Genomic DNA, 22,803 nt, shown 5'->3' with positions numbered 1-22,803 from the left:
GCCCAAGTTCATAGCGCTGCTAAGCACACAAAAAATTGCTCAGCATGGAATTTCTTCCTTGATAAAAACAGGGTTACCAACCAAATTTCCACGTGATGTTCAGTATAAACCAACATGAACTGTTACAGTAACAAGCAATATGCAACAAATGGAAATTTAGTTGGTAATCCTGTCTATCATCAAGAAAGAAATGTCATGCTAAGCAAATTTGTGTGCTTAGCAGCTCTATGAAATTGGGCCCTGGTTGCCCACCTTTTGCTTTCGTATGTGTTCAGGCGCACTGGACTCGAGTCCTTGAGCAAGATATAGTAACAAATAATTGCTTGGTCCTTCGGATGGGACATTAAGCCATTGGTCACGTGTACTAGGGTTGGTAAGTGCACATAAAAGAATCATGAACACCATTATCATGGAATACCCCTTGTTTAATTGATCTCTTTAAAAAAATACACACTTTTTGTTATACAAAGGTACCAAAAGACCAATAAATATTGAGTAACACAATTGCAGGTCATGTATGACAAGCTCAAGCACATTTTTTCATCATTAACACAACAATATTGTTAATTGATATAAGTAAAATTACTGTGTCGGCATAGCGGCTTTCAAACTATTGCTTATAAAAGGGACACGAAAACATGTCTACCCACGAATTTGTGGCTGCGCAAATCGTACAGTAAGAGTTCATTTTGATTTGACGAGAAAAGTTATCAACAAAACTTTGTTAAAATATTGACGTGTTTTCCTGCTAAAACCTGATCAACAAATTACGTGACAATTTCACACTGGGGTTGCAAGGTTTGTTTTTGAAAAAAACTTAAGTTGACGGTAAACATTTAGTTTCAGAATTTTGTAGATCGTTCCATATATCGTGCATTTCCTTCGTCTCAACTCCATGAGATGAAACCACATCATTTCTATATTTGCAAAACTCATAACCAATGTGTATAAAATTAAAACCGCTGTGTCCTGTGGGCTTTACCCCTAGCGTCCGAAAACACACCCCAACAAAGACGTCCTCGAAATAAACGAAGTTACTATACAAAGCAGTTCGGAAGATCTTTCCCGCCAAATCGCCAGACATGACATAGCCTGACCCTGCAAGATACGGAGGGTAGAACTTCTCCGGGAACATACATCTCGGCATGTAGAATTTATTGTGAAAACTTCGAGAGGCAAAATTGTTCTCGAAGAGATGACCCATCGCAAAGTCAGTGGTTGGGGTCGAGGGAGCAGACAGATTCTTGACTAAGTTAGCGTAACTGATGTACATGTCATCGTCTGTTTTCATGAAGTACGAGGCATGGGAACAGTACGCGTGGATCCACTTCAGTCCAACTATGGTCTTAATGGTGAGGTTCTTATAAGTGTCAATGAAGTCTGCCTGGAGAATGTCATGGTGTGCAGCGCTTTCATCCTGAAGTAAATCTCGGGTTTCGGGAGAAAACTTCTCCAGGGGCTCCTCGCCGAGCAGGAAGACTGTGACGATACCCCTCCCCATGATCTCCTTGGGACTTCCCCATGTCTCGCGAATCGCTTGACGCCTCTCGAAGTTGTCCCCCGAAGAAGCGATCACAACTAACAAGAACACGGGCCTCGGATGCGAACTCGAAGCGTGAAAACAAGTCTGTGGCTCGGCCAGGAAGAAAGTGTGATGAAATTGTTTGCCGTCTTTCATTTTCAGGTAAGGGTCACACTCATGGCGATTGAAGATCGAAATGGGAATGTTGTTAAAGATAACATACACCACTAAAATATAGACCAAAGTTAGACAAAAATACTTACAGCGTCCCCTTCTAAATAATCTCATATTTAGCCGATGTAGTATCCTTATATCATCGATTGTTATTGTTGTTGTTGTTGTTGCTGCTGTTGTTGTTTTTGTTGGTGTTGTTGCTGTTGTTGTTGCAGTTGTTGTTGTTGTTGTTGTTGTTGTTGTTGTTGTTGTGGTTGTTGTTGTTTCTGTTGTTGTTGTTGTTATATGCACCGTTTCCTAGTGGCGGGATCTTGTTTAGCGGAGCAGTATTAATTTTGATCTTAATCGATTCCACAGAAGCATCTCATGTTCTTGTTTCTGAAACAAACAAAAAAGCGGGAAAGAGCATTATTGGTCGAGTGAGTGAAAAGTAATGAAGAATGGATGAGGGTATGTCAATAGCCGAGCTGTTATGAGGACCAGACTCGAGCGCTTCAGACTATAGTCAGTACATTGGGTTGTGCTGCATATGGACCGAAAAATGGCGTCCAGCAACTACAACTTACGATTAGAAGCCATTTTCGGTTAAAAAAAAAAAAACAGGAAAAACCCCGTATGCCCACACTTGGTGTCAGCCTAGTCTGTACAGTTGGTTGTGGGTTGTGATGTTTGGGTACAAAATAGCGTCCACCACGTGACAAAAGAAAACTCGTCTTCCTATGTCGCAAATCTCTCGATACACAATTACTGGTTGTTGTTTGATGGGAAACCTGTTGTTTCATTTCATTTCATTTTGTTTGCCAGCAAACATGACAAGTATTAAAAAAAATGCACATTAAAGTTTTACAAGAAAAGGCAATACAATGGTTACAAAAAGAATACAAATATGTATTTTACTTACCAGTAAAATGAGACTGCTTTGAGACGTTTTCCCAGCGAGCACACTGCATTCCGAAGTATTCCAACATAACCCGTCATAACACGTGGCATCAAACACAGAGCAGTAACCGCCTTTTTTCTCTCTCGAACGAGGATAGTCCGTATACAGCACCTATACACGGTGCACGATGGAGGAAGGGGGATTCTCCCCCACTCGGCAGTCAAGAGAGCATTGTTTCAATGAAACTGTGTATTCATTTCACTGTTATAATTATTCACAGAGAAACGATCATGGATGACTGGATAGTGGTCACACAAACTCCATTGACTACAGTACCAAAAGCCAGCTGCATATAAACCGACAACTCCATAACACATCTATACCATTGGCCACATGTGCAGTCAAGAAACAACAATGGTACATGGCAAAAGCATTCAGCGTGTCGACATAACCTACCCTTTTTTGATAGACAACTATACCAGTTTATTGAGAATAGTTATTGGAGTTGTCACGGGCTGGTGACGATCCTATAGCACAACAGCTTATTATGATGCAAACAGCCTTGGGAAATAATAATTAGATGTTTGTAAGAAAACAGGGAGGGACTGGCAATGGAAAGGCTGCACGCTAACCGAGTGTGGGACAATTCTTTTGTATAATTATCTACATGTACATTAATAAATCAAGACTGCAACATAAACAGGTAGTTGTTAACAAAAATGTGTCTCTCATTATGTTAGAAAATGTATATAAAAAAATATTTTAAAAATCTACTTGATATCTGAATTATAATTTTTATAATAATATAGACGTGTTCAAAAATATGTAGGCTTAATCTGGGGAAAAATGCACAACTGAAAAATCACTTCCGACAAAAAATGTTTCGTATTTCACTTTTAGTCTGCAACGGATACTTAAAGACACTGAACTCATTGGTAAATGTCAAAGACTATAGTCTTCTTACTTATACACAAAATAACAAACCTGTGAAAATCTGAGCTCGATTGGTCGTTGAAGTTGCGAGATAATAATGAAAGAAAAAACACCCTTCTTGTCACACGAACTTGTGTGATTTCAGATACCGTGATTTCGAGACCTCAAAATCTAATTTTGAGGTTTCGAATTCAATTCAAATATTTCAGTGAGAAGTTACTTCTTTTTAAAAATTTCAGAGGGAGTCGTTTCTCAAAATGGTTTGTATACTAAAACAGTTCTCCATTGATCGTCAACAAGTAAATTGTTATGCTAACAATTGCTTTGAGTAATTACGGATAGTGTATACAGTGCCTTAAGGCAATGAACCAAAACCAAAACATGCTGAACAGTTACTATGGAAACGCTTACGTAGTCGTTCTCGAACTAGACTTGTGGACAAGTCGTTAAATGTCTGTCGCGGTGATAGCGTTCCGACTCTCCCAGCGATTCCCGCGCTATACTACTGCTATTACGACTAGGCCTACTGTGTTAATGGGGAATATAAGTCGGCAGCCAGCAGTTCGCGCGAGAGCAGTGATCATCGCCGTAGCACCGCCACAAATCGACTATCTCACCGCGTGGGACCATTAACGACTTGTCCACAAGTCTATTCTCGACCATGAAATAATTTAGATAGAAGCGTATTACGAGCACGAATGAATTGTTTAATCAACATCTCGCTTATAGTGTACGATATACAACACGATAAGTCTAAACTTACGTACTCGATAAGTTTAGACTAAGACCTATCGTGTACGTACACATTAACATGTTTTAAACGATAAAAGACTTCAGGCCTGAAGCACACGAACTTGTTTTGTGCCACATGTATGTTTTCTCTAGAAACTTCGATGACCAATTTAGTCAAAATTTTGAAAAAATAGAATTAGCTGTTCCAAACTGCTTTTGTATAACCAACCAAAAGGACCTAGGGCCTATGTATAAATGCAAACAATAGTTAATGGCCTGACGTTTCTACCCTAACAGAGGTTTCGCGAGTCAAAATTTTCACAGATTTGTTATTTTATGCAATTTTTTGGAAACAACAAAGTGAGAACTACCGAAGCTTTCCAGTGGGTTACACAATGGAGGTAACCACACCTCCATGGTGTTAACACTTTGCACAAAAATCATTGAACCTGTAGTAAATTTATTTGGGAGTTACCAATGATCAAAAGAGTTTCCGTTCTGTGTTGAAGTTGATAATAGTACTAGAGCCTTGATCACTACTTGATTTTTCCGTTCGGCAGGCTGTATATGAAAGGCTTGTTCACTACTTAAACTGAAGTAATGAAAGAAGGAAATTATCCATACGAAACACGAGCAGAAAGTTAGAGATACGAGTTCTGTCAAACGAACGGTAAGTGTATACAATTATAGTTCTATTTGACAGATGGAAAATTGCATCGGGGCTAAACATATAAGATTCGAACTGCCTCTAGCTACCGGGTAATCTCGATGGTCTAGTTGGTGAGACACTGCTCTAGAATTGCAAAGGTTGTGGGTTCGAATCCCACCCGAGTAATATGCCTGTGATTTGTTTCACAGAGATGGGGAAAGTACCGAGTATACAGTGCTAACACACATTGATGTATATGGGTTAAACCAAAACTAACAGTATTTTGTTGATTTGAAATTATTTTCTTTTGGTTTCGGGGGACACACCAATCGTGTCAGAAACATAATTATTAAATACATTGTTGCCATACATCCAGTCCGAAAAAAAACACTCCCCGATGCATACCGACAGCACACAGTCAAGTGTGGTCAAACAATTTATCATACAGACTGTCACCCGTTAATATCCGAACTTGAACATGCCTTTGAGGTAGAACATAATAGTAATTTATTTTATTTTATTTTATTTTATTTTATTTTATTTTATTTTATTTTATTTTATTTTATTTTATTTTATTTTATTTTATTTTATTTTATTTTATTTTATTTTATTTTATTTTATTTTATTTTATTTTATTTTATTTTATTTTATTTTATTTTATTTTATTTTATTTTATTTTATTTTATTTTATTTTATTCACTATCCAATAATATTATATACTATCATAATATCGAACTGTTATATAGCACACGTATCTATACAAACAATTCAACCTGAATGTGCTTAGTATACATTTATACAAAAAAAGAGGTTATTGAAAGATGATCTCTGAGACCCAATTATGTAGCACCTTACAAGGGTTTACAAGGTGCTACGGCGCATACAGCAGCCACAGCCAGGAACACCGGGGGAACCCCATCTCTTTTCGATAAGTGCACTGGGTTCTTTTACATGTGTTACACAACACATGGGACCAACGGCTTTACGTCCCATCCGAAGGACGAAGCAATGGTTAAGTGTCTTGCTTAATGACACAATGTGTCACGGCTGGGGACTCGAACCCACACTCCTGCTGATCAGAAACTGCTGAATTCAATGCTTTAAACCGCTTGGCCACAACACTTCCACGGTTGTGCCCCTCCACACCCAAATGGTGATACAGATTATGCCAAATGTACGTCATTTAGCAGGTGACAAGGACATACACTATTCCACTAGTAGCCATGGTTACGCCTTCACTTTAAAAAAGAAGGAGCCGTGACTCCTGTTTTTCCGGGGTCACATGACCAGAAATCCGTATCAGTGATATGCTGACCCCGAAAACTTGTATTTTTTGTTATCCATGCCATAGATTCTGAGTAAAAAGGAAGTCATGTGCACTCGATCTACAAAACCTTAGGAAATTTAAGTTTAAAGTGAGCATATCAAAACCAACTAGACACTAGGTGTTTGTGAACAAACACAAAGCTGTTCCGTATTCTTTTGCTTTGATTATGTGTTAAAATTACCAAGGAGTCTATAACTGAAAAAAAGTTTGAAAAATACTGTACAGTGTCTTGAGTTACGGTGCCACTTCATGGGGTCACGGTAACCTAAGGCTAATCTCTAACGCCCAAGGAGTCTGTAACTGAAAAAAATTAGAAAATCGGTTGTGTAGTTCTTGAGATATGGTGCCACTTCTGGTTGACCCGGAAGTAGAGGTCAACTTGGGGTCATGGATTTTCAAAGTTTATTTTTAATGCCTTAGGAGGATAAAACTGAACAAACAGGATTGAAAATCGGTTGTATAGTACTTGGCGTATGGTCCCACTTCCGGTTCACCCGGACGTAGAGGCCAACATGGGGTCACGGGTTTTCACAGTCAATATTAATGTCAAGGAGTTTGAAGTGAAAACAAATTGAAAATCGGTTGAGTAGTTCTTGAGATATGGTCCCACTTCCGGTTGACCCGGAAGTAGAGGTCAAATTGAGGTCACGGTTTTTCCAAGTTTTTCTCCTGTCCCCAAGGAGTCTTATAACTACAAACAGTCGACATTATTAAAGAAGAATGTCGTCTTCCTGTGATAATTTATCTCGGAATGTCGACATCATAAAAGTAGGATGTCGTCTTCCTGTGATAATTTATCTCGGGATGTCGACATCCTAAAAGTAGGATGTCGTCTTGCTGTGATAATTTATCTCGGTATGTCGACATCCTAAACGTCAGTTGTCATCTTCCTGTGATAATTTATCTCGGGAAGTCGACAGTCTAAAAGAAGAATGTCGTCTTCCTGTGATAATTTATCTCGGAATGTCGATATCCCAAAAGTAGGATGTCGTCTTGCTGTGATAATTTATCTCGGGAAGTCAACATCCTAAAATTAGGATGTCGTCTTCCTGTGATAATTTATCTCGGGAAGTCAACATCCTAAAATTAGGATGTCGTCTTCCTGTGATAATTTATCTCGGGAAGTCGACATCCCGAAAGTAGGTTTTTTGTTGTTGAAATGATTTTACTTGTATACGTTTTGTTAACTAGTATTACATTTCCAACAATATTTATAATATTCATGGTCATGAACTACATTAAACTAAAATAATGGACGGACAAAAATGTCCCACGTAAAACTCCATAAGGTTTGGAACATAATGGTCCCGCAAGTTTAAATACGCGCGAGACTTGCTTAGTCTACACAGAAGGTAATAAATAATTTATTACAAGCAAATGCAATCGTACAATAATAGAAAACAAAAACTAAAAATCAATGCAAATTACATGTAGGGGATGGAGGGGCCCATAAAAAGCAAACCTTAACGAGTACGGACCCCCCCCCTTTTTTTTCTAACGAAGAAAGCAATGTAAGCAATTCTATTTAGTGGGTGTAATCTTATGTAGCGGCAAAACAATTCAAAATTACAGGAAGAACAAACACAAAAACAGTTAGCGTAAAATAAAACTTAACTATATATTTAAATGAAACAGATAAACAAAATACCCAAATGCACTTTTGGTATTGTCATTGTTAAACTCCGGTTCCATTGTGTGCTGTATGTTACCCTCCACGCATATATTTTCTTGTGAATAGTAGCTGTGTATGATTCATGGTTCGCTGAATAATGTGGCAATAACAAACTTTTATAATTTTGAACTGAATGCTTGATTTATTATCTAGAGGTAAATGCTTGAGGCCAGTAAGAGTATTGTGCACGTACACCATGTAGTTTTTTTTGGAAACCGTTCGCTAACAGCCATTTATGTTACCCTTTGAAATAAAATCAGAAAATGTATAAGTTTGCTTGTTGTATAAAATTAAATTGAAGATGATGCCTGAATTGATTTTTACAATCAGAGTTGGACTCTAGACTGACGTGTTGGACTCCTTGAACACTCCAAGTGGTAGTGCAATTCCAATACTTATGCTGATGTTCTCATGATGTCAGCATCAACAGGAAGTTCCAACAACTTTGTCCCCTTGTACAATTAAATATGCAAATATAGGTCACGTGGTTAATTAATTACGATTTTTAAATTTTTTGGGGGTTGGTGGTTTGATGTTTGATCTAGTAAAAGTTGATTTCACAGAACTCTTAACCACCAAACTCTGCGCTTATGGCCACCATTTTTCGCTTACTGTGTTTTTAAACATCATCATCGTGTCATGCATGCACACAGGTTATGTTGGGCTAACATTTGAGAAAAAGAAAAGGCAACACTATCGATATAAAGATAAGAATCAAACTCAAATATTACAAAAAGAAATATATTTTTAGTTTTGGGGGATAAAAAAATATTGATTTCGGACGGAGATTCGAACTCGCAATTCTCAGATGTGTAGTCGCGACTGATGACCACTAGGCTAGAAGGGCACGATGTAAAAATGGTGGGTTTTTACATGTGTGCGTCAACAGAGGGGATTATGATCCGGCGAAATAATTCTCGTTTCATGATTTTGCTACCATTGTCACTAAATATGAACTGCTAACGCCTATAACTATTAAGTAGGGTTGAAATGTAGTATTAGATGCCTTAAGGGGGTTTTTGACGACGACGTCGATGTCGTCAAAAACCCCTATCTAATTACGCACGTTCGTTTTAACGAAAACCCATGCACAGAGCATCCATGCACAGAGTAATTGGTCCAGAACGCGGTTAGAAAAACAAGGACAAATTTAACGCACGTTCTAACGAAAATCCCAAACCTCCGTACTTTGTGCGTGTACAGAGTAATGTGTCCAGAACGCGGGTAGGAAACAAAATAGTATAGACTCCTCTCAAGAAGTCAACAACTCATTGAGGTACATACTGTGTTGTATTACCAAAGAGAATGTTTCACAATAACATGAAAGTGACTGCATCAAGTTTACAAATTAAAAATTCAAATGAAGACCACGTGGTTAACTAATTAAGAATTTTAACACTTTTTTGTTAGAGTAAAGCTTATGTTCTAAGCTTCAATTTGATATATGATTTAACTCTTTTATCCTCATACTTTAGGAGACGGGGCCTGAACAAAAACGCTGTACAAACGCTATGGGGTTTTAGGCGGAAACAAAGAATAATAATAATAAAAATAATAAAAATCTCGACGAAAACAACACCTGTTCCGACGGTAGGTCGGAACAGCTAATAAAAGGTAAATACACTGTCAGTTATAAGGTTGATTTATCCAACATCTATACGTTTGACGAGATTTTCACTTTAACTTTTGTTGTTGTTAACAATGTTATACTAGCCCTTTAAAGCCATTGGACACTTTCGGTATACAGAAAGAAAAAAAGTTCACAGATTTACAAATAACTTACAGGGTTTACAGAAGGTAACGGTGAAAGACTTCTCTTGAAATATTATTCCATGAAAACATTAAAACAATATAAATTCTCGATATCGAGAATTACGGATTTAATTTTAAACGACACGGCAAAACGTGCGGAAACAAGGCTGGGTTTTCCCGTTATTTCTCCCGACTCCGATGACCAATTGAGCCTAAATTTTCACAGATTTGTTGTTTTATATATAGGTTGTGATACACGAAGTGTTGGACTTGGACAATACTGTTTACCGAAAGTGTATAATGGCTTTAAAATACATGTCATGACACGGAGAAACGTGCGGAAACAAGGCTGGGGTTTCCCGTTATTTTCTCCCGACTCCGATGACCAATTGAGCCTAACTTTCACAGGTAACAAATTTTATATAGAAGTTGTGATACACGAAGTGTGGGCCTTGGACAATACTGTTTACCGAAAGTGTATAATGGCTTTAAAACACATGTCATGACACGGAGAAACGTGCGGAAACAAGGCTGGGGTTTCCCGTTATTTTCTCCCGACTCCGATGACCGAAAGTGTCCAATGGATTTAACCTTGTGGAATGTAAAAGAATGCAGTGTCTTTTATTCTTTTTTCCTTTCTTTTTTTCACCATAGCTAGTTATACTAGTTCTAGTTGCCAGTCATGGGTCAAAGCAGCTCGAAACCTCAATCGGTAAAGTATTTATCAATTTCAATGTTAAATGTTAATTAATGCAACAGAAGCCGTCTGGCGAGGTGGGCAGCATGTTGACTGTTCCCACGGCTGAAGATTATTGATGAGTAGTGTGGTGTTAAAGACACCGGACACTATTGGTAATTGTCAAAGACTAGTCTTCACAGTTGGTGTATCTCAACCTATGCATAAAAAAAATAACCTGTGAAAATTTGAACTCAATCGGTCGTCGAAAGTGTGAGATAATAATGGAAGAAAAAACACCTTTGTCACACGAAGTTGTGTGCTTTCAGATGCTTGATTTCGAGACCTCAAATTCTAAATCTGAGGTCAAAAAATCAAATTCGTGGAAAATTACCTCTTTCTCGAAAACTACGTCACTTCAGAGAGAGCCGTTTCTTACAATGTTTTATACCATCAACCTCTCCCCATTACTCGAAATCAAGGTTTTATGATAATAATTGTTTTGAGTAACTACCAATAGTGTCTAGTCTTTAATAGAGTATACATGACATGGTTTGATGCCGAATAGTCGACAATTATTACCTCCCATAGGTAGTGGAAGTAACTATAGTTCCCGAGGCGAAGGGAGCTAGTTTGACAATTTCTATTAGACCTTTATCGCGCTGTCACAATATTGGTCATGTTCGCTGTATAACGGTAATGAATGCTAACATTCATTGCGCATGGCCCCAGACTTTATATTTGTCCAGCTGAGTTTGGTTACAATGAGTTGGAATGGAGTAAAATCAAGGTGACCACACCATGATAAAGATGTCACATTATGATCGTGATTGGATAAATCAAACTCCATCTTCTTAATTTGTTATTAAAGTTCCAGCCCAGCTACAAAAATTACCATCTATCCTCGCCCCTGACTGACATCCAGTTGTCGTATGACGTCATTATCGTCGGTTCCGGTTATGGCGGCTCGATAGCAGCAAGCCGCTGCGCACGCGCAGGGAAGAGTGTTTGCCTTCTGGAGAGAGGCAAAGAATGGAGGCCGGGCGATTTTCCCGAGACCGGACTGGCGGGGCTGAAGGAATTGCAGCTGACCCAACATGGAGAGAAATACATGCAAGGTAAAAAGAGAACGAATATTGGCAAGCGTAATTTCTACCATCTCTTATGGAACGCCGAAAAAGCAAATAATCCGATCAACCCACCGATTGGTTTTTTGCATTGATCGATCTTCTGCATCGACTGATCGACCTTTTGAATGGATTGATTGGCCTTTTGCATTGATACATCGACCTTTAACATCAATTGGTCGATCTTTTGCATCGATTGATCGATCTTTTGCATCGACTGATCGATCTTTTGCGTTGATTGATCTTTTGCATCGATTGATCGGTCTTTAGCAACAATCGATCAGTCTTTTGCATAAATCAATTTTCCTTTAAACTAATATACGATGATCATGTTTAAATTATTTTACTAGTGATGTCAGTGTCACACTTTCCATATGAATGGTTAAAGGCAGTGGACACTATTGGTAATTGTCAAAGACTAGCCTTCACAGTTGGTGGGTCTCAGCATATGCATAAAATAACAAACCTGTGAAAATTTGAGCTCAATCGGTCATTGAATTTGCGAGATATTAATGAAAGAAAAAAACACCCTTGTCACACGACAATGCGTTTAGATGGTTGATTTCGAGACCTCAAGTTCTAAATCTGAGTTCTCAAAATCAAATTCGTGGAAAATAACTTCTTCCCCGGAAACTATGGCACTTCAGAGGGAGCCGTTTCTCACAATGTTTTATACCATCAACCTCTCCCTATTACTTGTCACCAAGAAAGGTTTTATGCTAGTAATTATTTTGAATAATTACCAATAGTGTCCACTGCTTTTAAACAAAACTTAAGGGAAACCTGTGCTCTTTTGTTTTAAAAAGAATTTTTTTTACAATGATAACCAATGGCAGTTATGAACTATCAGCCCACCGCAATGCGTTTGAATTTAATCTCACAGCACAACAACTCCCGATGATTTACTGGTAAACTACACAGAAATGATTGCAAGGATTGCTATTCATTTCTTAATGTAACTATTTATGTCAATGAAAACGAAGGTAACCCCACCGATCTGTTTGACGTCACCATAAGCCCGGATGTTCTAGTGCTAAAGGGGTGTGGCCTAGGCGGGACGTCGCTCATTAATGCAAATGTGGCTCTCGACTGCGACCCGAGGATATTTAAAGATAAGGTGAGTTTGGGAACCAAGTAAAAGGTCTTTTAAGAGATACATGCAAGTATACATTCTCTAAACATATATTTGTCAAAACAACAATAATAAGTCATATGAGACATGATTTTGATTCAGCCACGAATCCCTTAAAAATAGCGATTCGCTTGTCGATATTGCTATCGGAACAAGTTTGTACGCACATCGCCGTGCTGGGTGACAATCTTCGGGGGAGAGAATCTCCCGCCACACAGGCCTCCTTTCGTGTCTCAACTGAATAGCGTATAAATACGGATCCTTTCACTGCCACCAAGGTATGGCCCAAAGCACTGCGGGACGACTTGGACACACTGAACGGCGTCGATCGAGAGCTTGTCCTAGATATGATGAAGCCGACCGAGTACCCGTCACACTACCCAGAGCTACCGAAGCAGAAAGCCTTCAAGACTGCCGCTATACACCTAGCAGATATTGAGGATCTACCCCTGGATAAGATTTATAAGAGGTAGGACGACAAAACTGCGCCAAAAAGACACATTTTAAAGATACTGGACATTATCAGTAATTGTCAAAGACCAGTCTTCTCACTTGTTGTGAGATAGCTATGAAAGAAAAAAAACACCATTGTCACACGAAGTTGTACGTGTGCTTTTAGATGCTTGATTTCGGGACTTCAAAATCTAAATCAGAGGTCTCGAAATCAAAATCGTGAAAAAATTACTTTGTTTCTCGAAAACTAAAACACTTTACAGGGAGCCGTTTCTCACAATGTTTTATACTATCAACCACTCCCCATTACTCGTTATCAAGTAAGGTTTTATGCTAATAATTATTCTGAGTAATTACCAAAAGTGTCCACTGCCTTTAAGGAGGGTGCCCTTTTCTATTGAATGACCAAAGCTCCAGGTGGATGTACACACAGAACTTCCAGATAAGGATACAGATGCACGCCAGGTTTAGTTTTTCGTCACTTCTCACCAATTATAATGCACAGCCTTGCACCAAATAGAGCGCCCTCTGTCGGCATACAAGGTCAGATATTGATGAAAGATGTAGTAAAACATTATCACAATGTTTGTAAAAGATGTTCATGAAAAATTTACTTTCAAATCTTGCTCATATTGCTCCTTTTTAAAGACATTGGACACTATTGGTAATTGTCTTCTCACTTGGTGTATCTCAACATATGCATAGAATAACAAACCTGTGAAAATTTGAGAGATAACAATCACAGAAAGAAACACCCTTGTCACACAAAGTTGTGTGCCTTTGATTTCGAGACCTCAAATTCTAAATCTGAGGTCTCAAAATCAAATTTGTGGAAAATTACTTCTTTCTCAGAAACTACATAACTTCAGAAGGAGTCGTTTCTCAAAATGTTGTATACTATCAATTTCTCCCAATTACTCGTTACCAAGAAAGGTTTTATGCTAATAGTTAATAACCATACTTAAAGGCAGTGGACACGTAATAATTATTAGCATATAACCTTACTTGGTAACGAGTAATGGGAAGCTGTTGATAGTATAAAACATTGTGGGAAACGGCTCACTCTGAAGTAACGTCTGAAGAAGACTGGTCTTTGACAATTACCAATAGCGCCCAGTGTCTTTAAAAATGTAGTCGTAATAGTCGTACTTTCTTGAGGAAAATGCATCAATTCAAAATATATCAATTTCACCTTTGAAGACATTTTAGTAATTAAACAATATGTATTTTACTTTGCTGTGGTTGCCCAATAGTACCCCGATTTACGTAAACTTTGAGGATCGTCAGAAGAACCACGTTGGTATCCCGCAACCAGCGTGTAACAACTGCGGCAACTGCTGCGGAGGTTGTAATACGGGAGCAAAGAACACCTTAAATATGAACTACCTTCCTGATGCCAAGGCACATGGTGCTCACATCTTCACGGAGGTAAACATTCTCTCACAAACACAGATCGATGACTACTCCTCGATAAACTCAACTTTACTTTGATAGTACACTGACTCCCCGATTTCTTCCCGGTCCACACTTGACATCACTCGCTTGAATGTTCCCCAGCAAACAAAGTGTAGCTAGGCCAATGATTTGGAACAATCTCCCTAGTTACTGCCGTTGGGGGAATTTTTTTTTTTTTTCTCTGATACAGAAACCATTGTCCACATCGCCAGCAGTTTCACGAAGGGACGAAAAAATGAAAGTCGAGAAGAACAAAAACAACTAATTTTGACTTTTTGGTGGTTTCGATTTAGTTGAACAGTATCTACAAAATTTTCAAATTTATAGACCTAAAAGTCGTCTACATTAATTATGCTAAGTTGGTGAAAGACAAACATCTGAAGAACCCTGGAACTGCGTTTTCACGAAGAGCTAAATCATTGTTATATCGTTGCTAAATCATTATTTATATTCATACGAGCACAAGTTTTTGAAAACAGCATCATCATAGTCGAAAGATTTTATGACATTTTTGTGTTCTTGACAGGTTGAGGTCAGGGTCATTTCTCGAGACGACGAACGCGCCGAGTGGCGCGTCCATTACGCCCCTTACGTCAACGGTGACTTCAACGCAACGCAACGCGTCATAACCGCTCCGGTGGTCATCCTCGGTGGGGGCGCCCTTGGCTCGACCAACATCCTGCTGAATTCAAAAAGCCGTGATATGCTGGAGCTTTCCTCGCGGCTCGGCCAGTCGTTCACTACGAATGGAGACACGGTTGGGTTTAGCTACAACACCAAGATGCCGTTAAAACCGGTTGGGATCTCCACTAAGGAGGCCAGAAAGGTAGGAATCCTCTTTGACACTTTTGGGATGTTTCCCGGTCGGTTATTGACAAAAGGTTAAAAACAAGTCCAAGTTTGCAAAATGTCTCAACATCTTTAATTTGTACTACATTTAAGACAAATTAATCAGTACTACTGGATGTAAGTGCGGTAAAGTTTCAATAGACACTATGGCGCACATGATTGACCAGAACAACTTCCTTTATAGCCTAAAAATCTGACGTCACACGCCAGTCCCCGTGCATAATAACTGGTTATGTAAAACCAATACTTGTGGGTGCGTTCGTTTAGCTTCCCTGGGTCGAACCCCGGTGTGTGTGACGGGTTTTCTTTCCAGGACGAACGTGTGCAGATAAACGAACGCACCCAATATTTGACCAGTCTACCCGCTTTCTAGCCTGAACACCTGACGTCACCCTTCAAAGCTATTGAGTTAAGTCAGAGAGTGCCCTCTAGTCTAGGTCAATCCTCGTTCATATTCACCTTGTTCATATTCACCTTTCACCTACATTATGCCAGCGATCGAAAGTGCAGCTTCCAAACGTCACCTCGGACCAATCAAAACACATATATAGAAAGCTTACGTCACTACACGTTTATCTTGAGACCTATAGGCGAGGGGGCACCCTACCACAATGAAATCAGGTGAATAAGGTCTTTTGTTTTATTTTTCAACCGAAATAGGACAAGGGAAAAGGACCCGGTCCCGGGATCACCAAGGTGATCGATCTACGAGACCGGAACAACAAGGGTGTCGAGCACAGCTACGTGCTGGAAGACGGCACCGTCCCCTCCGCCGCCGAGCTCCCGTATAAGTTCATCTTGAAGTGGCTAGAGGCACCTCACAGCGCTGTCGACACCACGCCGGGAGAGGACGACTGGAGGGAACTAGCTCGACACATCACAGGGAAGGCATTCACCAATACCGCATGTATGTTGGCCATGAGTGTCGACACGTCCGAAGGTGTCGTTCGACTGGACGAAGAGAATGGAAGAGTCTGGATCGACTATCCGGGCGTAGGGGACGGCGAAAACTTCAACACAGTCCACGAAGGTAAGCTCCAGAGTCTTGTTCATAGGCCTTTTAACACAACTCTATTCCCCGGGGTTGCCCCCGGGAAATAACGGCCGGCCTTTTCACACTATGATCGCTTTACCCCAGGTCCGCACTTTGTCTGCCCTCTGTCAGTGCCCCGGGCAAATTGGCATACCCCTGCTCTTGGGTAGGGGTAAGCGGTTAAACCATGCAACAGTCGTGTATCAACTTCCAGTGCGTCCAGGCGCTCCTAACTGTTTCAGACGTCGAACTGTTCATGTACTTAATTTATAATTTGGTTCGGCGCGACTCTGTCTGAAACGGGTCACTATTTGTATAAACGTACTTCTATGATAATCTTTGAGACCTTTAGACTAGTACAACCACGTCCTTCCATGTGTTTAATATCTGGACCATTATGGTAATAAATGTAAAACAAAATTTACATTTGTTGGTAATTTGTTTAAAACCTTGATTCACAGGTATAAAGGAAGCCACGGCCTCGCTGCACGGTCACTACATACCAAACCCCCTCTGGGCTGGTCTCTTCGCTAAGCTGAGACACACTAAAGGTGTAACTACGGTGCACCCTCTCGGTGGGTGTGGCATGGGCGAGACAGGTGAAGAGGGTGTGGTCAGCCACGAAGGACAGGTGAATATGACGAAAATGAATTGCACTTCAGCCATTTCTGCCAGGTTCCCTGCACACATTCTAAAGGATATGAATAATTTTTGTGCGACACAAAACACGATGTCCACAGATTTACATTAAACTCACGCGGTTCGAAGATGATGATGATAGAAAGCTTCCCTTAAATATTACTTGCTGAGATGCTGTAGTTTTTAAGAAACGCGTAAAACAATGTCACGACAATAATTTTCTTCTCAGGAGATATTCAAATTGTTATAAATTTACAACAACAAATGCTGTGTGATATCCCTTTATAAAAACAGTCAGTGTAATTCAATCCCTTACACAATTCTAAGCATACTGTTATTTCATTTTATGAAAAAGGTTTTTGTTGGCAATACATCAGATGTACATCCGGGTTTGTACGTCATGGACGGTGCGATCATTCCACGTAGTCTTGGAGTCAACCCCAGTCTGACTATTGCTATGGTGGCCGAGCGATGCATGCGCCTACTTGCGGATAAACACGGCTGGAACATAGACTACGTGAGCGACAAGAAGTACAACTTTTAAAACTGAAGATGAGGACATTTCAGCTTAGACTGGTCCCTTGTCTTTATCTGCACAGATGAAGACATGTACTGCTTTTACAGAACCAGTGATTTCATTGGATACAATATTTTCATTAGATAACGTGCAGTGACGTAGGCTACCCATGTTTGTGTTTTGATTGGTCCAAGGTGATTTGGGTGCAGCTGACATGCATCCCCTCTGACCAATCAAAACACACGGAAAGCTTACTTTCGGTCGTCTGCATGTGTAGTAGGGGTAGAAAATTCATTGTGTTATTATTCAAGTTAGTTAATTCCAGGTTCTAGTTAATAATTGCCCTTTCCTGTTTACATTGTCCCTTCAGCTGTTTTATTGCACCACTGTACATGTAGGTTGTTATTTCTTAGAAGTCTTTTGTTACATGTTGGTAAACAGTTTCTTAATCCTTTGGTAGTGTATTCACCCATACAGTGCATTGTAAATAATCAGATAGCAGCCTGGTAGCGCAGGGAGCACATGTGTTCTAGCTCTCTCTTCTTCAAGTGTTGATTTTCTTCACCATGTAATTTTGCCTGTTTCAAGTATTTCCTGCTGTTTTGGACTCGGTTTCCTAACGCCATTTTGATTTTAATCTGTAACTTTTCTTTGGCACTGTGTTTTAGTTTTAATCTGGTTTAACTGTGTTTCAGGTTTAGTTTTAATCGGGTTTAACTGTGTTTTGTATTTTAGTTTTGGTTTTTGAGTCTCAGTTAAATATCTTGGTTTAGGTTTGACTGGTTTAATTTAAGGTTTATAAGGAAGAAGGTTTAGATCAAGAGTTTTCGGTCTAAAGGTTTTTGGTTTATAGTCAATAAGTTATTTTGTTTTGTTTTTGTTGAGAAACCTACACTTTGAGTCACTGTTCCTATTTTTGCATCTCCTCGCGTCTTAGCCCTAACGATCTTGCTTTTTCTCATTGTTCAAGCGAGTGCCCCCATAGTTAGCATTTTTATTTAGCTTTATTCATTCTTTTTCTAAGTGTACCCTTTTTCCGGGTTACACACGCAGTGTGCACATGAACATGTACTTGCTTGTGAAATTAATGGTGGTGAAAGGTGATTATGGACGGGGATGTGACGTATAGGCACAACGGCAGATCTCTGGCGTAATTCACGAGCCTCGAAGTGTGACGTCAGATGTTCAGGCTACCGTTTTTTAGCGCTGATATTCACAACGTACCCAGAGGGAGCATGAACAGCAAATGTTCACCTGCGTGTATAGGCAGTTAAAATGACATTTATTTAAAAGCATATCACATTCGTTGAAAAGCCCAGAGATTGTGTACTAGTGTGCCTATTTAGCACCAGGAAATCAGATCAGTAAACCATACCCAGACACGGCTTATTATTATAATTATAATAACAAAAATAGGAAAGGCGTTGTCATTTCGATTTTCAAAACATAATTTGATTTACTGTTGTGGTGTTGTGGTACCAAAAACTAAAAAGTGTTTCGTAATCCAAATGAGTATGTCCAAATAGAGCATTCGTCTTGGTTTAAATTTGTTGTTTATTTTTTAAATTATAAACAGCAAAAATGTGTAGCTTTGCCTTTGAAATTATATCATAATACTTGTCACATAATCATCAAACGAGGCAAGCAATGCTTGCCCCCCCCCCCCCCCCGCAAAGTAAACAACAACAAAACACGAGGTGTCTGACCGATTCCCGGACTTCCGTTTGTGGCAAGTCTCTCACTACATTAATAATATATGTCTAAACTCACGAGCTTTCTTACATATGTTTTCCGATAATCTGATGACAGGCGCATGATCCTGTCTCTGATTGAAATTTGAAACATTAACCACGACATGGATTGTCGGTGATCACGATTTTGAAGTATTATTTCGCAATGACTGACATGCGACATTAGCGCTGGTTGTTGTCTGAAAGTGAAGGTACACGTTTCGTATAGTCACTCTTAAAAGTAAAGGCAGTGGACACGATTGGTAATTACTCAAAATAATTATTAAAGTCATAAAACCTTACTTGGTAACGAAAAATGGGGAGAGGTCTATAGTATAAACACTGAAACGGCTCCCTCTGAAGTGACGCAGTTTTAGAGAAAGAAATAGTTTCCCACGAATTTCAAATACTAATGGTACACTTTCCCATCAAGCAAAGAGGAGATAACAATTACTCTGATTTTGCGTAATTTTGACCCATTTCTCGGTAATTTTTGACACAGAATCCTTTTCATATTATTGGATCAACCCTCAAGTGAAAAAACAATGTTCACCCTTTCTACTAAAGTTACAGTGGTATTAGACTTAATATGCATTGACGTCATCAAACCGCCATCTTAGAAATAAACCGATAACGAGAAAACGCACGTATATACGCGCGGTGCACACTGCAACTTCCTTAATATCAAGGGTGGCTACACAAATGACTTCACTATGCATAAGGTTTATGCTGTAAAAAGTCCGATTTTAAATGAAATGATTGCCATAACTCCTCAGAAGTAAGAGCGCTGCACGGTTGCAAGGCCGCTCTACCGTCTTGTAACTTGTTTCGTCTTGTTTATGTCTCCTGTTGATTTTTAACCTCCAAGATTTGTGTGTGCTGATTGCGTGAGTACTTGTGTATATGCTAGACTTTCTGGGTGCAATTTGAACTTATAATTCTGCACATCCAACACAATTTTGCTTCCAACTTCACTTGATCTGGACTAGAAGATTGACCACCATTCATTACACGCAGTATATACATGCATGCATGTACATGTACACGCCTGCTTGGTTGACGCACTACTACTTCACTGTACCATAGCTTTGCATACATCAGTGAGTGACAATCAGACAATGTACAGCTATACAAAACAGGCTCTTTTGAACATACGCGATTCCAGTGTGCCTGTTAGAACAAAGAGTACTATTGTGCCAGCAGTGTGGAACTTGATGAAACAACTAAAGATAGCCAAAGTCACTCGTCGTGGTTGTCGCTCTGGCAAAAGAAAATATAGACGAATAACTATCCGTATTACAACTCGTCCTCAAAACAACTATCCAAAACGAAGTGGAGCTTGCCATGCAAACCTAGCTGCTATACCGGCAGCTGTAACAAAACCTAAAGCACGTTTACTGCCCAAAGTCTACCTCTGCAACCCCCGGTCCTTAAACAACAAGTTTGATGAATTCAGTACAATGTTGAAAGACTTGAATATTGATATTGCTGGAGTGTGTGAGTCATGGTTCTCTACTGGAAACCCAATGGAACATTTCCAAATCAAAGATTACACCCTCATGACAAAGAACCGTTCACATAGACGTGGAGGTGGGGTAGCCATTTATGCTCGTGAGAACTTTGGGGTTCAAAGATTTGATGCTATTACAGTGCCAGACCATCTTGAAGTATTGTGGGTGAAAGCCAGACCGCAAAGACTACCACGTGATATTGCTGTCCTGTTTTATGCAATTATTTATCACCCACCTAACTGTACCCATGAACGTGAACTTATTGATCATTTACTGGATGGTTTCGATTATATTCACACCAACTACCCGCATGCTGGTGTGACTTTGTTCGGCGACCTTAACCACCTTGAAACCAGTCAGATTTGCTGTGGGAATGGGCTGTCCCAAGTGGTGAAGCAACCTACACGTAAAGACGCAATCCTTGACCAAATCATCACCAACCTGGCATGTTACTACAATGTCCCTGAAATATGTTCCCCGGTTGGCACAAGCGACCATTCTTCAGTTCTTTGGTCGCCTCTGAACAGCACCCTCACAAAGATCAACACAACGCGATCCCGAGTTGTACGACCTATGAGAGACTCAGACATCAGAGCGTTTGGGGTTTGGATTGTGGATCATGACTGGCCAGAAGTTCATGGACAAACAAGTGCTACCGAGAAATGTGATGCGTTTAATGACACCTTGCAATCCAAAATAGACCACTACTTCCCTACAAAAACCATGACACTCCATAGTACCGACAAACCTTGGATGACCACCTACGTCAAACGTCTTATCCGGAAGCGCCAACACGTTTTCCACCACGAGCATCGTTCTTGCAAATGGAAACGACTACGAAAAAAGGTCCGTCGTGAAATCGCCAAGGCCAAAGAAGAACATTTCAAAACGAGAGTCCAACGACACAAAAAAGCTAACCCAGCAGAGTGGTATAAGCAGATTAAGCTCATGGCTAACTTGAACAACTCTCAATCATGTATACAACCTCCTCCAGGCGTTGACTCCCAAGATTTTCAAGCCAATGCTAGCGGTATTAACGACACCTTTGCTTCGGTTGCTAAAGATCTGGAAGCCCTCGATACTTCTCAACTCCCTGTGTATCGACCTGATCAACATCCCTGTCCCATTGTTCAGGACTACGAAGTTTACGACATGTTGAGGAAGACAAAGCCAGGGAAAGCCCCTGGACCTGATGGTATATCTGCACGGTTAATCAGAGAGTTCGCGTACGAACTTAGCAAACCCCTCTCGAGCATCCTCAATCAATCCTACAATGAAGGTATTGTCCCACCTCGATGGAAGAGAGCTGTGGTCGTCCCTATTCCCAAATCTAAACCAGCGACTTGGGACAAGTTAAGACCAATATCCCTGACTGACCACTTTGCGAAAGTTGCGGAAGGCTTCATGGCTAAGTGGCTGCGCAAGGACTTGGATAAATCTATAGACCCCAACCAGTACGGTAAGGGGAGTCTCTACCACTCATTACCTGGCGAAACTTATGGACACTTTGCTCATGAATTCTGATAAGCCTGGTCACGTAAGCTCTGTTGTTATCACTGATTTTAGCAAGGCCTTCGATCTAGTTGACCATAATGTTCTCCTGAGAAAACTCATCTCCCTCGACGTTTGGCCATCGGTTGTTACGTGGGTTGCCAGTTTTCTCACCGAAAGAGAACAATGTGTTCGCTACCAAGGTGAAACCAGCGATTGGATCAAGTTAAATGGTGGAGTACCCCAAGGCACTCGCATTGGCCCACTTGGTTTTGTAACCATGGTGAATGATGCAGCCTCTGATACCTCCCTTACATCCCTGAAGTACGTTGATGATCTAACCTTGATTGAGACAAGAGCGCATAAAGAACCATCTGTCATGCAAGATCATCTGGATGAACTTGAGAACTGGGCCGCAGTGAACCATATGAAACTTAATCCTGAGAAATGTGCTTCCATGCAAGTATCTTTCATGAAACACAGCCCCGTTCAACAATCTCCCAAAATTGCCAATGTTACTTTACAGACTGTGGAAGTTGCACAAATTAT

General features: G+C 40.0%; 3 protein-coding genes across 3 annotated transcripts; 2 read left to right on the top strand and 1 right to left on the bottom strand.

Moving 5' to 3' along the window:
• Nucleotides 1–407: 407 nt before the first annotated feature.
• LOC117290091 (beta-1,3-galactosyltransferase 1-like) lies at nucleotides 408–9,460 on the bottom strand (the record flags this gene model as incomplete). Its single annotated transcript, XM_033771340.1, has 2 exons — nucleotides 408–1,939; nucleotides 9,413–9,460. Coding segments are annotated over 2 exons (1,170 nt in total), but the record flags the coding sequence as incomplete, so codon positions are not given.
• Nucleotides 4,746–19,188, top strand: LOC117290534 (cholesterol oxidase-like). Its single transcript, XM_033771966.1, has 10 exons — nucleotides 4,746–4,911; nucleotides 10,296–10,353; nucleotides 11,189–11,435; nucleotides 12,428–12,561; nucleotides 12,855–13,045; nucleotides 14,283–14,457; nucleotides 15,011–15,310; nucleotides 15,994–16,363; nucleotides 16,828–16,997; nucleotides 17,361–19,188. The coding sequence occupies exons 2-10, from the start codon at nucleotides 10,324–10,326 to the stop codon at nucleotides 17,547–17,549; spliced, it is 1,806 nt and encodes a 601-aa protein (XP_033627857.1). The 5' UTR covers nucleotides 4,746–4,911; nucleotides 10,296–10,323; the 3' UTR covers nucleotides 17,550–19,188.
• A 1,182-nt stretch (nucleotides 19,189–20,370) lies between these two features.
• LOC117290090 lies at nucleotides 20,371–22,287 on the top strand. Its single transcript, XM_033771338.1, has one exon. The coding sequence runs from the start codon at nucleotides 20,371–20,373 to the stop codon at nucleotides 22,285–22,287; it is 1,917 nt and encodes a 638-aa protein (XP_033627229.1).
• Nucleotides 22,288–22,803: the final 516 nt, after the last annotated feature.

This window comes from Asterias rubens, chromosome 5, assembly GCF_902459465.1.
Source record: "Asterias rubens chromosome 5, eAstRub1.3, whole genome shotgun sequence".
NCBI classification, from domain to species: Eukaryota; Metazoa; Echinodermata; class Asteroidea; order Forcipulatida; family Asteriidae; genus Asterias; species Asterias rubens.
This window is presented reverse-complemented; position numbering and strand designations above follow the sequence as displayed.